Source organism: Camarhynchus parvulus, chromosome 5 (genome assembly GCF_901933205.1).
Source record: "Camarhynchus parvulus chromosome 5, STF_HiC, whole genome shotgun sequence".
NCBI classification, from domain to species: Eukaryota; Metazoa; Chordata; class Aves; order Passeriformes; family Thraupidae; genus Camarhynchus; species Camarhynchus parvulus.
Window position 1 is genome coordinate 8935484 of NC_044575.1, and position 12012 is coordinate 8947495.

The window sequence follows — 12012 nt, forward strand, 5'->3', positions numbered from 1 at the left end:
TGGAATGAGAGGTTTGGGGGGATGTAACCCACTGGGAAGTCATGGGGGGGATGAAGGAGATGGTGGGAGGATGAGGAGGAGATGGTGTGGCCCTGCCTTCTTCCCTGGCCTGTGAGAGGACAGGCAGCATGGGGGGAGACCGAGGCCACAGAGCAGGGAGGAGGCTGGGGACGTGCCCGGCCGGCCCTGCACAAAGCAGCTTTGTGGTGGCAGGTTGGCACAGCACCGGGCACAGCGCCTGCCCCAGCACCAGCAGCGTCTGCACGGGCATGGGGCCTCTGGGAGACAAAGAGCAGCCCCAGGCTGAGCCCCCAGTGCCATCCTGCCCACCCCACCGACCCCACAGGGCTGCAGGGTTGCGGCAAGGGTGGTTTCATGGGGTCTGGTTTTTTATCAGTGGTGCCTGAGAGGAAGAACCTGCAACTTCTTCATTGCCACTCACTGCCTGCCCCCAGCTGCCTGCAGCTCAGACTGGATTATTTCAATCTTTATGCTTCCCTGCACTGGGGAATAACAATTTATGGCCATTATTTTTTTCAGGATTAGTCAAAGCAAGTCTCTTTTCTGACAAGTATTTTTCTTGCCTGCTGCTGTGTGCTTGAAGCTACCTTGCTCTTCTCCCCTTGCGCCCTCCAGCTCAGCAGTGGCCGGGTGCTCACACCCTCCTCACCTTCCCGGGGGTGGCCAGGGACATCTGCAGTGTGTCCTTGAACCTCACCACCTGACCAGGTGGGAACAGACCTCTTTTCTCCGGCAGCACAGGCCAGGTACGAGGTGACCTTCAGATCCCAGGGAGCCAGCCAAGGCTGCAACCCAATCCTCCCACCTCAGCTGCTGGCAGAGAGCTCAGCTCGGGGCTGCACTTGCTCTCCAGGCTGAAAGCAGCGATGGAGACCCAAGGTGGAGAATGGTGTTGCCCCAGGGATTTCCCTGGGCTTTTGCAACCTTCCTTATCCTTCCCTGTTACCTCGCCAGCTGGGTGCACCTGCATTTGTGAAGCAGCCCCCACGCTCAGGAATGGCCACCCAACCCAGAAACAGTGGGAGAAAGCAATCCGTTAATCCAAACCTCCACACTTTGGCTGAGCGAGAGGCTCCAGCTCTGGGCCTTTCCCTGCCAGCCAGCCCCTGCCATGCCGTGCAGAGGCGGTGACGTCTGAGCTGGCTGGGGTTTAATGCTGTTTTTCAGCTGCAGCCCTGAGGGAATCACCAGTGAAGTGATTTGGCGAGGACAAGGGCGCCCGACAGCTGAGCTCCCGTGGTGCCAGGAGGCCCTTGGATTTGCTCTGCCATGGATTGAAGTGAAGTTGATCCAAGTGGCTGAAGGCAAACGAAGCTATTCATTTTGCAATCAGAAATTAGGAGTTTGAGGGGAGGACAGTTGTACCCACGTGGTTAATGCTGCTGAGGACCCCTGCAATGGCCCCCTGCAAACTGAGGACCCACCAAAACCATCCAGCTTTGTGCTTTGGGAAGAGAGAAGGGATTTGTAGTGCTGGTGGGAACAGGGAACTGGGAGTGGGGGGAGGGAGGGAGGGGTGCACTCCCGAATTGCAGCAGGGATGGGGCCGCCAAAAGCAACCCATGGACGTGTTTAATTTCAAAATAATAAATGTTTTTAGGGCTTAACGTGTGGCTGGGCATACTTTGTGGGGTTGAAAAGGTTTTGAGCTGGCTGAGGCTGCTCCCTGACCTCAGGCCTTGGTGCTGGGTGAGAATGGATTTGCTCCTTGCCCAGAGGCCGGTGGGATTCCACTGTGCTGGTCCCACTGCTTTACCCACAGTCCCACACCAGTGTTGCAGTGCTGGCTTCTGACTTCTTGATCCTGAGCTGGAGCTGAGGTGGGTGGATATTCACCAACACTTTCCTTTCTTAATAGCAGGAAAGCCTTTTCCTCCTGTCTGAGTCAGTGGAAAGGATTTCCCCGGGTTTCCCCCGTCCTAGCCTTGGCTGCACTTGTCTGCCTCAAAGGAACAGGTGAAAAGCCAGAGGAGTGGCTCTCTGTGGCTGTGCTGCTTTCCTGGGAAGGGCCAGGAGACCTCCCTTCTTGCAGGAAAATGTGCCTCGAGCGTAGCCCCATGTGTATATCCAAGTGTGAGCTGGAAAAAGGAGAACTTTTGTGGTTCACCTCATCCTCTCTCACCACAGCGCCCGCCAGCTGGCATCACCGCAGTCAGTCCCCACCTGTTCCCCCTTTTCATTCCCTTCGTTTTTCCCTTTCTTTTGGATCTTGTCTTATGGTTTCTCACCACGAGCGCCACTGGCAGGCACTGAGCAGCATGGGCAGTGCCTGGGAAACAGGTTTGTCCAGAGAGGAGCTTCACCACCTGCCTGGGGATGAGCTGCCTCCAAGCTGAGGTGGACCGTGGACTGGGGGATTTCCTGCGCTGCCAAACCTGGGGCACAGGGGCAATTTGTACATTTCTCCCGAATCAGGAAAGTCCAGGTGTTTCATATACAAGGAAATCAGTGTTAGGTGTGTCTGAGCACAGGAGCACAAAAGGAGGTGAGACCAGTCTGTCACCAATATCCTGTCATTCAGGGCTGTCCCGGGAAGCTGCTTATGGGGCTCCGTGGAAGAACAAGCTCAGGAATGTTTTTCTGGCCTCCGGAGAAGGGCCAGCACTGGCTGCTCTGGTCTGAGAGTTGCACAGGAGTGTGCACGTCACAGCAGGGGCAGCCAGGCAGCTGGGAGAGCTGGGGTGCAGGAGCTGGGGTTACAGCCCACGTGTCCCTCAGACATGAGGCAATTTTGGGCTTTGAAACAATTTTTGTGTGTCATGGGTCACAGGCAAGAGCAGCTCAGGGGGCCACTTCCTGAAGAAGCTCTTGGACCACATTTCTATGACACAGCACATGGAGCAGTTTCCCTGTGACCCGCCAGCACCCCGAGTCACTGCTGGCAGGCAGCGACTGGGGGGTCCCCACAAGGATGGGTGCACACCAGGGGCCCCCCAGGCTGCACACCTGGTTAGGAGTACGGGGGGGCTGCAGAGTGGGGGTACAGCGGCATTGGGAGGGTTCCCAGGGGAGCAGGGTGCGGGTACGGGGACAGTGGAGACACGGGATGCAGAACAGGGATACGGGGGCAGTGGGGACCGGGCATGCAGGACAGGGATACGGGGACATTGGGGACCCGGGATGCAGGACAGGGATACGGGGACAGTGGAGACCGGGCATGCAGGACAGGGATACGGGGACAGTGGGGACCGGGCATGCAGGACAGGGATACGGGGACAGCGGGAGGTGCCAGGGTGCGGGATGGGGGTACCGGCACAGTGGCGGGACGGGTCCCTCGCCCGCCGCGGGTCGCTCGGTGCCACCGGGGCGGGGCGCGCTGACGTGGCGCGGTGCCGCCCCCGGCCCGGGGCGCTCGGTGCGGGCGGGGCCGGGCGGAGCGGGCCGGGAGCGGCGCCGCGGGTGCGCGCAGGGGCGAGCGAGGGGCGGCCCGGCCGTGCGCGGCTCCGGCCCCGGGCGGGGGCGGGCAGAGCCCTGCGCCGCGCCGAGCATGCGAGAGCCGCCGGGGCGGGCGGCAGCGGCGCAGCCAGCCGGGGCCGCGGCCGGGGGCGGCGGAGCCATGCTGCTGGCCTCGGCCGTGGTGGTGTGGGAATGGCTGAACGAGCACGGGCGCTGGCGGCCCTACAGCCCGGCCGTCAGCCACCACATCGAGGCGGTGGCCCGCGCCGGGCCGCGGGCGGGCGGCAGCGTGGTGCTGGGCCAGGCCGACAGCCGCCTGGCGCCCTACATCATCGACCTGCAGTCCATGCACCAGTTCCGCCAGGACACCGGTGAGTCGGCCCCGCGGCCCGGCCGCGCTCGGCGCTCCCGCCCGCAGCGGCCCCCGCGCGGCGGTACGGCCGGGCGGGCGGGCGGGGGGGGTCCCGGTGCCCCCCGCTCCGGGGCCGTGCGGGGCTGCACCGAGCGGCACTGCCGGGCCCCGCCGTGCCCGATCCCACCGCGATGCCAGCTCGCCCCTGTCCTCCCACCTGATCCGCAGGTCCTCGCCCTGCCCTCGCTGCCCATCCTGCCCGTGCATCCCTGGTCCCCCCCGGGGTCGTGCTGCCCGCCCTCCTCGCTGCTGCAGGGCCCTGTTGCACCCACCCCATCCTTCTCCCTTCAGGAGAGCTCGTCTCCTGCACACCCTTCCAGGGCCGTGCCCGGCTCCCTCTGTGCCAGATCTGAGCCGCCATCGACCTAGAGCTGAATGGCACTTGGGTGACAGATCCTGCATCCCGGGGGGATGGCAGCCCCAGGGCAGGGACACAAGCAGGTGCAGGGATGCTCGGGGAGGGCACGGGCAGGTGGATGGGTCCCCAGCGTGATGGGGCTCGCTGTCCCCCACCTCCTGGGGTTGTCTGGGATGTGGGGCACAAGCACCCACGGCAGGGCATTAGCATGGGGGGTTGTGATCTCCAACACCCCCGTGATGGCCAGTGTGCTTTGTCCCTGGGGTGCAGCAGAGCGGCAGACACCCTCCTTTGTCCCTCTTTCCCCAGCAGCCCTGGGGGCTGGCGGCGACCCTCCCCTGCCCGTGGGTGTGGGGACAAGGGACCTCTGCGAGCAGGGTGGCTGGGGGCCAGCTTCTGAGGGCTATTGTTACCCAGGGTGGAGGACTGAAAGGGAGATTGTTCTGTCTCTCCCTGGGTTGCTGGGGATGTTGGTATTTTGGGTCATTAAACAGCTCTGATTTGGGGGGGTCGCGACCCTGGCAGGCCCTGAATAGCTATTGTTCCCTTTCTTCCCCTGTTGAATGGGAGGCCGGCTGGCGGCGAGGGGCTGGGGGAACACACAGCATTCCCACACTGCTGCCTGGGGACCGCCAGATGCCTCATGCCGCCGCCAGATTAGGATAAATCACTGCCCCGCTCCCCTCGGCTTTTCTGCCCCGGGTGCCCCTTGGCAGGACAGGGCGGGTGGCTTGGCTTGGCTGGGGTGTAGCTGCACCCCATGCCCCTTTGGCAGGGTGCTGATAAACACCTTTTCCTTCTTATCCCACTCGTGTCCCTGCGGGACCTGCGGTGGCGGCTGTTCTCCGCGGGGAGGTGGGGGTGAGAAGGGACTGAAATTCTTGGAGGCTTTGCAGGACACGTGGTGAAAAGCCGAAGCAGCAGACTTGTTATTGCTTCTCTTTGAGTGCTTTCTTGTTCCTCACGCTGGGCTGAGCCATGGGGATCTGCAGAAGGACCTGGAGGCAGTGGTGCTTGTCCCACCTGTTACCAGACACCTCTGGGCATTAGTGACACGCTCAGGATGCGACCCCAGTACCATGCACACCCAGCCCTGCCCTGCTGTGAGACATCCCAAAGAGGAAGCCTTTCTCCTCATTGTAGGAGTTCCCAAAATTTGTGTCCGTGCTTCGAATGCATCCTAGTTGGTTGGGAGTGGTGGGAAAGGAAACACCTAGCCAAAATAAGCATGCAAGGCACAAAGCCTTGGGGCTTTGTGCTCTCATCCCACTCCTAGTGTTTGCTGATGGGGCAGCGGGAGTTGGGCACAGGGCCCCGTACAAACTCCTTAGCTTGGCCTCACAGGGATTTTCCCTGTGAGGAAAATCAGTTGCCACAGTTGGGGTTTTCACTGGGGCCGGTTTGGCAGCTGCAGATGGTGGGGCTGGCACGGGCCCCGCTCCCCTACGTGCATGAGGACCTGTGTGTCACTGCTTGGGGCTCGGAGCTGCCCCTCAAATCTTTTATTCACCTGTTCCAGCCCAGAGCTGGGAGGGAGGCAGGCACTGCAGGACTCGGGTGCCCTAATGCCTGATTTCATCAGGCTCCCGCGGGAGGTCCCTGGGAGCAGGCTGGGGCAGCCAAGCTTGTGGTTCTGTGTTTCCCCATCAGGGCTGAGTGGCTCCATGCTTGGCCTGTGGGCCACTGGGAGTGAAATCTGCCCTTCCCTTCAGCCGAGTTGCACTGGGGAGGCACCCCCAGGCTGTGGGGTGTAGGAGCTCCCTGCCCTCTGGGGAAACTGAGGCACATGGGTCCCCTGGCAGGGCGGGGACAGGAGCAGAGCCGGAAAGCCGTGCTGTCCCTGTGTGGAATGGCACCGGCAGGGCAAGTCGGGGTGGTTTCACTGCCTGCCCATGGGTGGGTGCTGGCACCAGGGTCTGATGGCATCTGTCGCCCTCCCTCAGGCACCATCCGGCCCGTCCGGCGCAGCTACTACGACCCGTCCTCGGCGCCGGGCAAGGGCGTCGTCTGGGAGTGGGAGAATGACAGCGGCACGTGGACGCCCTACGACATGGACGTTGGCATCACCATCCAGCGCGCCTACGAGAAGCAGCACCCCTGGGTGGACCTGAGCGCCATCGGCTTCTGCTACGTCATCGACTTCGCCACCATGGGCCAGATCAACCGGCAGACCCAGCGCAAGCGCCGCGTCCGCCGCCGCCTCGACATGGTCTACCCGCTGGTGTCGGGCACGCTGCCCAAGTCGCAGTCGTGGCCGGCCAGCCCCGGGGCGGCGGCGGCCCGCCGGTGCCACGCCTGCACGTGTCCCCAGTGCCTGCTGGTCATGAGCGTCAAAGCCGCCGCCCGCCCGGCCCCGGCACCTCCACGCTGCAGCCCCGCAAGGCCGCCCCGCAAAGCGCCCGGCTGCCCCAAGCCCCCAGTGCCCGCGGCGGGGCCCAGAACCGGACAGCGTGGCTGCGGTGCGTGGCTTCGCTGAAGCCGCTGGCGGCGCAGGGGCCGCGGCGAGGCGGCCAGCACGCCCGCCCTGAGCTCGGCCGGCGCCTCCGGCAGCCCTCCTGGCACGGGCAGCGGCAAAGGCTCCCGGGCCAGCCTCGGCACCCTGAACCGCAGCCACCTGCAGCGCCTGGCCATCGCCCAGTCCCGCGTGCTCATTGCCTCCGGGTGAGTCCCGCGGGGTGCCGGGCTGGAGAAAGGGACGGCACAGACTTTTCCCCCTCCTCAGGGCACTGCAGGGGCTGCAGCCCTCACTGCAGGGGTCTGTCACCCCTGAGCGTGGCAGGAGACCCTCGGTGGTGCCCAGCCTCCCGTGGAGGGTAGTGGGTTCTGCTGGGCCCCTCGCCTTCCCCACAGGTGCCTGGGGACCAGAGCAGGGGTGGGGTGGCTCCTGCATCTCAATGAAGAGGCTGAGGCTGCTCTTTCTCTTGGAGTCAGGGGTTGGGTGGGGGACTGCGAAAGGCCCAAAGAAAAGCCATTCAGGCCCCATGAGAAGGGGTCCCTCCAGACCCCCACCCTCCAAAGACATTTTTTTGTGATGGGGTGGACATTTAATGGGGTCTGTTTCTCCCCTTTGTCTGGCTCTGCCGTCAGCCTTCTGTCACAGCCTGGCCCCTTTCCTCTCCCTCTCCATTCTCCCCCTTCCCTCTGCTCCTGACCTGCCGGGAAACTTTCCCATGGAAGAGAGCCCCAAGGGGAGGGGTGAAAGAGCTGTGGCAGTGACGTGGCTGTAGGAGAAAAGAGGAAAAGAAACAACAGACTGGCCCGGGGAGCTGTGACAAAAAGGGGCCATGAATGGAGATGCAGTCAGGGTTTCTAAAGCGCCAGAGAAAAGGCGGTGGTGGGGCAGGGAGGGGCACGTTGCCCCATCGGGGGGGATTCTCTTTTTCCAGCCAGGGCCTGTGCAGTTGCTCAGGCAACTGTTGTGTGGCCCCTGGGCCCCGTGGGGATGTGGGTGCCTCCTGCCTGTCCTGACGTGGTCTGTGCTGGCTCCCCTCAGGGTCCCCACCGTCCCTGTGAAGAACCTCACTGGCTCCAGCCCCGTCAACCCAGCACTGGCAGGTGAGGATGGGGCCACAGCAGGTGCTGCGTCTTCCAGGGTGGAAGGACAAACAGCTCCAGTGGGGCAGGTTTTGGGGTGCATCTGGGTTTCAGGGTGTTTTCCTCAGTGCCATTTGTTCCCTCCTCGTGCAGGGATCACAGGGATCCTCATGAGTGCAGCCGGGCTGCCCGTGTGCCTGACCCGGCCCCCCAAGCTGGTGCTGCACCCCCCGCCCGTCAGCAAGAGCGAGATCCAGTCCATCCCCGGCATCTCCCACTCCTGCCGCAAGACCACTAAGAAACAGGCCAAGAAGGGTAAGAGAGATGTCCCTCCCGCCCTTCCTGCTTCCCCTGTGCCCCCCACCCCTTCTGCTGCCCCTGGCAGTGGGTTTCTCCCATCCTTTGACCCTCGCTCTCCCACAGGTAAAACCCCGGAGGAGGTGCTGAAGAAATACCTGCAGAAGGTGCGGCATCCGCCAGATGAGGTGCGAGCAGCAGGGCTGTGCCAGGGGCTTTGCCTTGGGATGGGGGGCTGGGGACACACGCAGTGCCACCCTGTATGGCTCTGCCCTGTCCCCAGAGAGCGGCTGTGTGCTGCGTGCACGGCCCCTGCAGGGTGACAGCCCAGCCCAGGGCTGGGTGCCGGTCCCAGGGTGAGAGCAGGGCAGCCATCAGCGCCCGTCCCTCTGATCCTGTCCGCCCTCTGGCACAGGACTGCACCATCTGCATGGAGCGCCTCTCTGCCCCCTCTGGCTACAAGGGGCCCCAGCCAGCCATCAAGCCTGACCTCGTGGGGAAGCTGGTCAAGTGCAGCCACGTCTTCCACCTCCACTGCCTGGTGGCCATGTACAACAACGGCAACAAGGTGAGAGCCTGCGGCCCCGGGGGCCCCCATCTCAGCCACCTCTGCTGAGCTCCACGAGCTCTCCCTGGGACAGAGCTCCAGCCTGGCTGCCCTGGAGGACTCCTGAGCTCCCACCCTGACTCAGAGTTTAATTTTTATCAGCAGCAAGCACTTGGGGACTGCTAAATCAGAACTCAGGGTTGTGTGGGTGTGTTTCCCCCACTATGCCCAGATTTTTGTGCTTGTTTTCCTTGCCAGGGTGGACTTTGATCCCTGCATGTTTGAGCAGAGCTACCTGGAATTTGGTGCCAGGCAGTGCTTCTCCAACCATGGGAGGGTTTTTGCAAATACCCCTCGTGCTTGACATTCCCTGGAAAATGCATTGTTTGGAGATTTTCAATATTTTTATATTTCCCTCTTTGAAAAAACAAAGCAAAACAAAGCACCAATTCAGAGCTAGGGAAAGCAATGAGGACTGGAAAACTGATGAGGCAGAGAAAGGCAGACCTCAGGTTTTTGGTTGAAGTTGGATAGTGCATTCTCCCAGCTCTATCCCAGGTTCCTGAGAGTTTTTGAAATTATGTTTTTCCCGATTAAAACAACGTTCAGTGCTGCTCAGGGACTCCGTGCCTGGCGTGGCTCAGTGTTGGAGATACTGGTTTCACCATGTCCCCTTTTTTCCCACTCTCAGGATGGGAGTCTGCAGTGTCCCACCTGCAAAACCATCTATGGGGTGAAGACAGGGACGCAGCCTCCCGGGAAGATGGAATATCACATCATCCCCCACGCGCTGCCCGGCCACGCCGACTGCAAAACCATCCGCATCATCTACAACATCCCCCCGGGGGTGCAGGTGGGTCTGGGGGGACACCTGGGGGGGCTGGCGGCCCTTGTCACAGCTGTATCACCCCCAGGTCCCACTGCAGCTCGTGCCTTGGCTGAGGAGCTGCTTGTCCATAAGGATGTTGTGGGAAGTCTGGGGTGTATCTGCATGAAAGTGCTGTCCCTGTCTGCTTGGTGGCAGGGGGATGGTGGCCATCAGTGCCCACCAAGGCTTGGGGAGTTGCCCTGTGCCCAGAGATTGCTTTTGAGCTCCAGAAGGGTTTTTTTTTCCCCTCCACATCACAGGGACCAGAGCATCCAAACCCTGGGAAGAGCTTCACGGCCCGTGGCTTCCCCCGGCACTGCTACCTGCCAGACAGCGAGAAGGGCAGGAAGGTGAGGCGTGCCCGGGTGGGACAAGCAAACATGGCTTAAGCAGGGGAATGTGGGTGGAGGTGTTGCCCACAGCCCATCCAGCAGGCTCTGCAGGAGCCCTGTGACCTTCCCCTGCAGGCTCAGCAGCCTGGTCCCTCTGTTCTGGCTGGGGCAGGAGGCTGTACTGGGATGCTCCACGAGGCCTTGCCTGTGGGCTGCCCACATGGCCCTGCCTGCTTTGCTGCCTGCCCCATTCCTGGCCTCCACAGGTACTGAAGTTGCTGCTGGTGGCCTGGGACCGGCGCCTGATCTTTGCCATCGGGACCTCCAGCACCACGGGCGAGTCGGACACGGTGATCTGGAACGAGATCCACCACAAGACAGAGTTCGGCTCCAACCTCACTGGCCACGGCTACCCCGACATCAACTACCTGGACAATGTCCTGGCTGAGCTGGCAGCCCAGGGCATCACCGAGGAGAGCCTGGCACAGGAGAAGGACTGAGACCGTGGCGAGGAGGCAAGGAAAGGGTTGCCTGTGCCGGCACCCACCAGGATAAAGCTGCTGGAGATACCTGCCTGGGGGCTTCTCAGGGCACACCTGGAGCCCCCTGCTCCCAGTGGCAGCCACGCAGTGCCCCAGGCTGGCTGGGAATGTGGGAGAAGGTCCTTTTGGCCATCCCCTTCACTCCTGCAGGGCAGGAACATCCCCATACACAGCTGTGGGGCTTCAGGCTGGCTTGGCCACCCCTCTGGATGGTGTTCTGTCCTCGCTGTCACTGTGCTGAGGGCTTGAGGGGTGCCAGGCTCCCCTCTCTCCTCATCTGTGCCAGTCCCAGCCTGACCCAACACCCCTGCCACCCACCTGGGGCTGGGACCTGGCTTGGGGTGGGAGCTGGGGCCACAGGAGTCCCCCTTGCTCTGCCTCGTCCCTCTGACGTTTGTTTGTCCGTTCGTTCTGTCCGGCACCTCCCCACTGGTCTCCTGTGTCTGTGGAGGTTGGGGGGCCTGGGCTGCCTCAGCTCCCCCCAGCCCTGCCCCCTGCTCCTCTTGGCTGTGTGTGAGCTGTGCCCTGCAGGGTCCCCGTGTCCCTCTGCATGCCAGGGAGGGGCTGGTGGGTGGTAGGAAGTGTGTGTGGGGGGACAGTGACATCCCACCCCCCTGCAGTGGGTTCCTTGAACTGTTCGTATGGGGGTGTCCCCACGTTGGAATTTCTATATACCTCGTGTTTTGGGGTTTTGTCGTATATATGTACATATAGGGGGCATCTGGGGAGGCAGCCTGGGAGAACGTGGTGCTGCAGCCGAGCTGGGGCTGGGCACAGTGGTGCTTGGGGTTGGGACAGGGGCTGTGGGGCCCCCCACCCCGACAGGGCTCTGCCCCACGGGAGGGCTGTCACTTGTGGGTCCCCATGGGGCCAGGTGCAGGTGGGGTAAGAAGTGTCCCCGTTCCTGCCCCCAGAGAGGCCGTGGGGAGGGCTGCAGGGGAAGGTGCTTGGTGAGGGGTTGGCATGGGCTGGGCCAGGAGGGTGGTGTGGGTAGGAGAGTGTGGGTGATGGGGGTGGGGGAAGTGTGTTCCAAGGCTCTGGGGGTCCCTGTCAGCCTCCTGAGGTGACTGGGCCTTGGAGAGCCCAGGTGGAAGGTGTCCCTGCCCAGGGCAGGGGTTAGGAATGACAGTCTGTGGGGTCCCTTCCATCCCAAACCAGGGGTTCATGGGGCCTCTCAGAGCCACCTGTGCCGGGTGCTGGGGGTTCCCTGGCCCTCTTTGCTGGTGGGAGGGGGGCCCATCCTGCTGTGCATCGTTCTGTTGTCGTTGCTGTTTTTCCTCTCCGTGGCCTGGAGGGTCCGTCACCCCCGCGGCCACCCCGTGGAGGGGCTGGGGGTCAATAAAGCGGATGGCAGGGGACTCTGGCGGTCCCTGCACGGCCTGGCCTCTCCGTTGTCTTCTGTCAGTCATCTGTGTGGCCAGGCGAGCCAGGGGCGCTGTGGGCAGGGCCAGGCACCCCGAGTCCCCCTGATTTCCCTTTGCACCTATCTGTGCCCAGCCGCCCTCAGCGTGGGTTGTTATCTTCTACCTCAAGGGAGAAACCCTCTTTCCCCAAGCACACGCCCCTGTTTGGGTGGCTCTCAGCCGTGTGATTTCTCCTCCACTGCACGCCCTGGGTTTTCCCCAGTGCAGACAATACCTGTCTGGAGCTATGCAAAACCCTCTGGGTGAGAGGGGGGAGGGTCCCCCACCTCCGCGGTGCCAGC

At 62.6% G+C, this 12012-nt stretch overlaps 1 protein-coding gene across 1 annotated transcript; it reads left to right on the forward strand.

Annotated features, from left to right (window-relative positions):
* Window positions 1-3507: 3507 nt before the first annotated feature.
* DTX4 (deltex E3 ubiquitin ligase 4) lies at window positions 3508-11686 on the forward strand. The gene is given in 9 exon segments (XM_030949919.1): window positions 3508-3788; window positions 6131-6848; window positions 7681-7742; window positions 7875-8036; window positions 8145-8206; window positions 8434-8586; window positions 9257-9418; window positions 9694-9783; window positions 10032-11686. Coding segments are annotated over 9 exon segments (1923 nt in total). The 5' UTR covers window position 3508; the 3' UTR covers window positions 10266-11686.
* The last annotated feature ends 326 nt before the right edge of the window (window positions 11687-12012 follow it).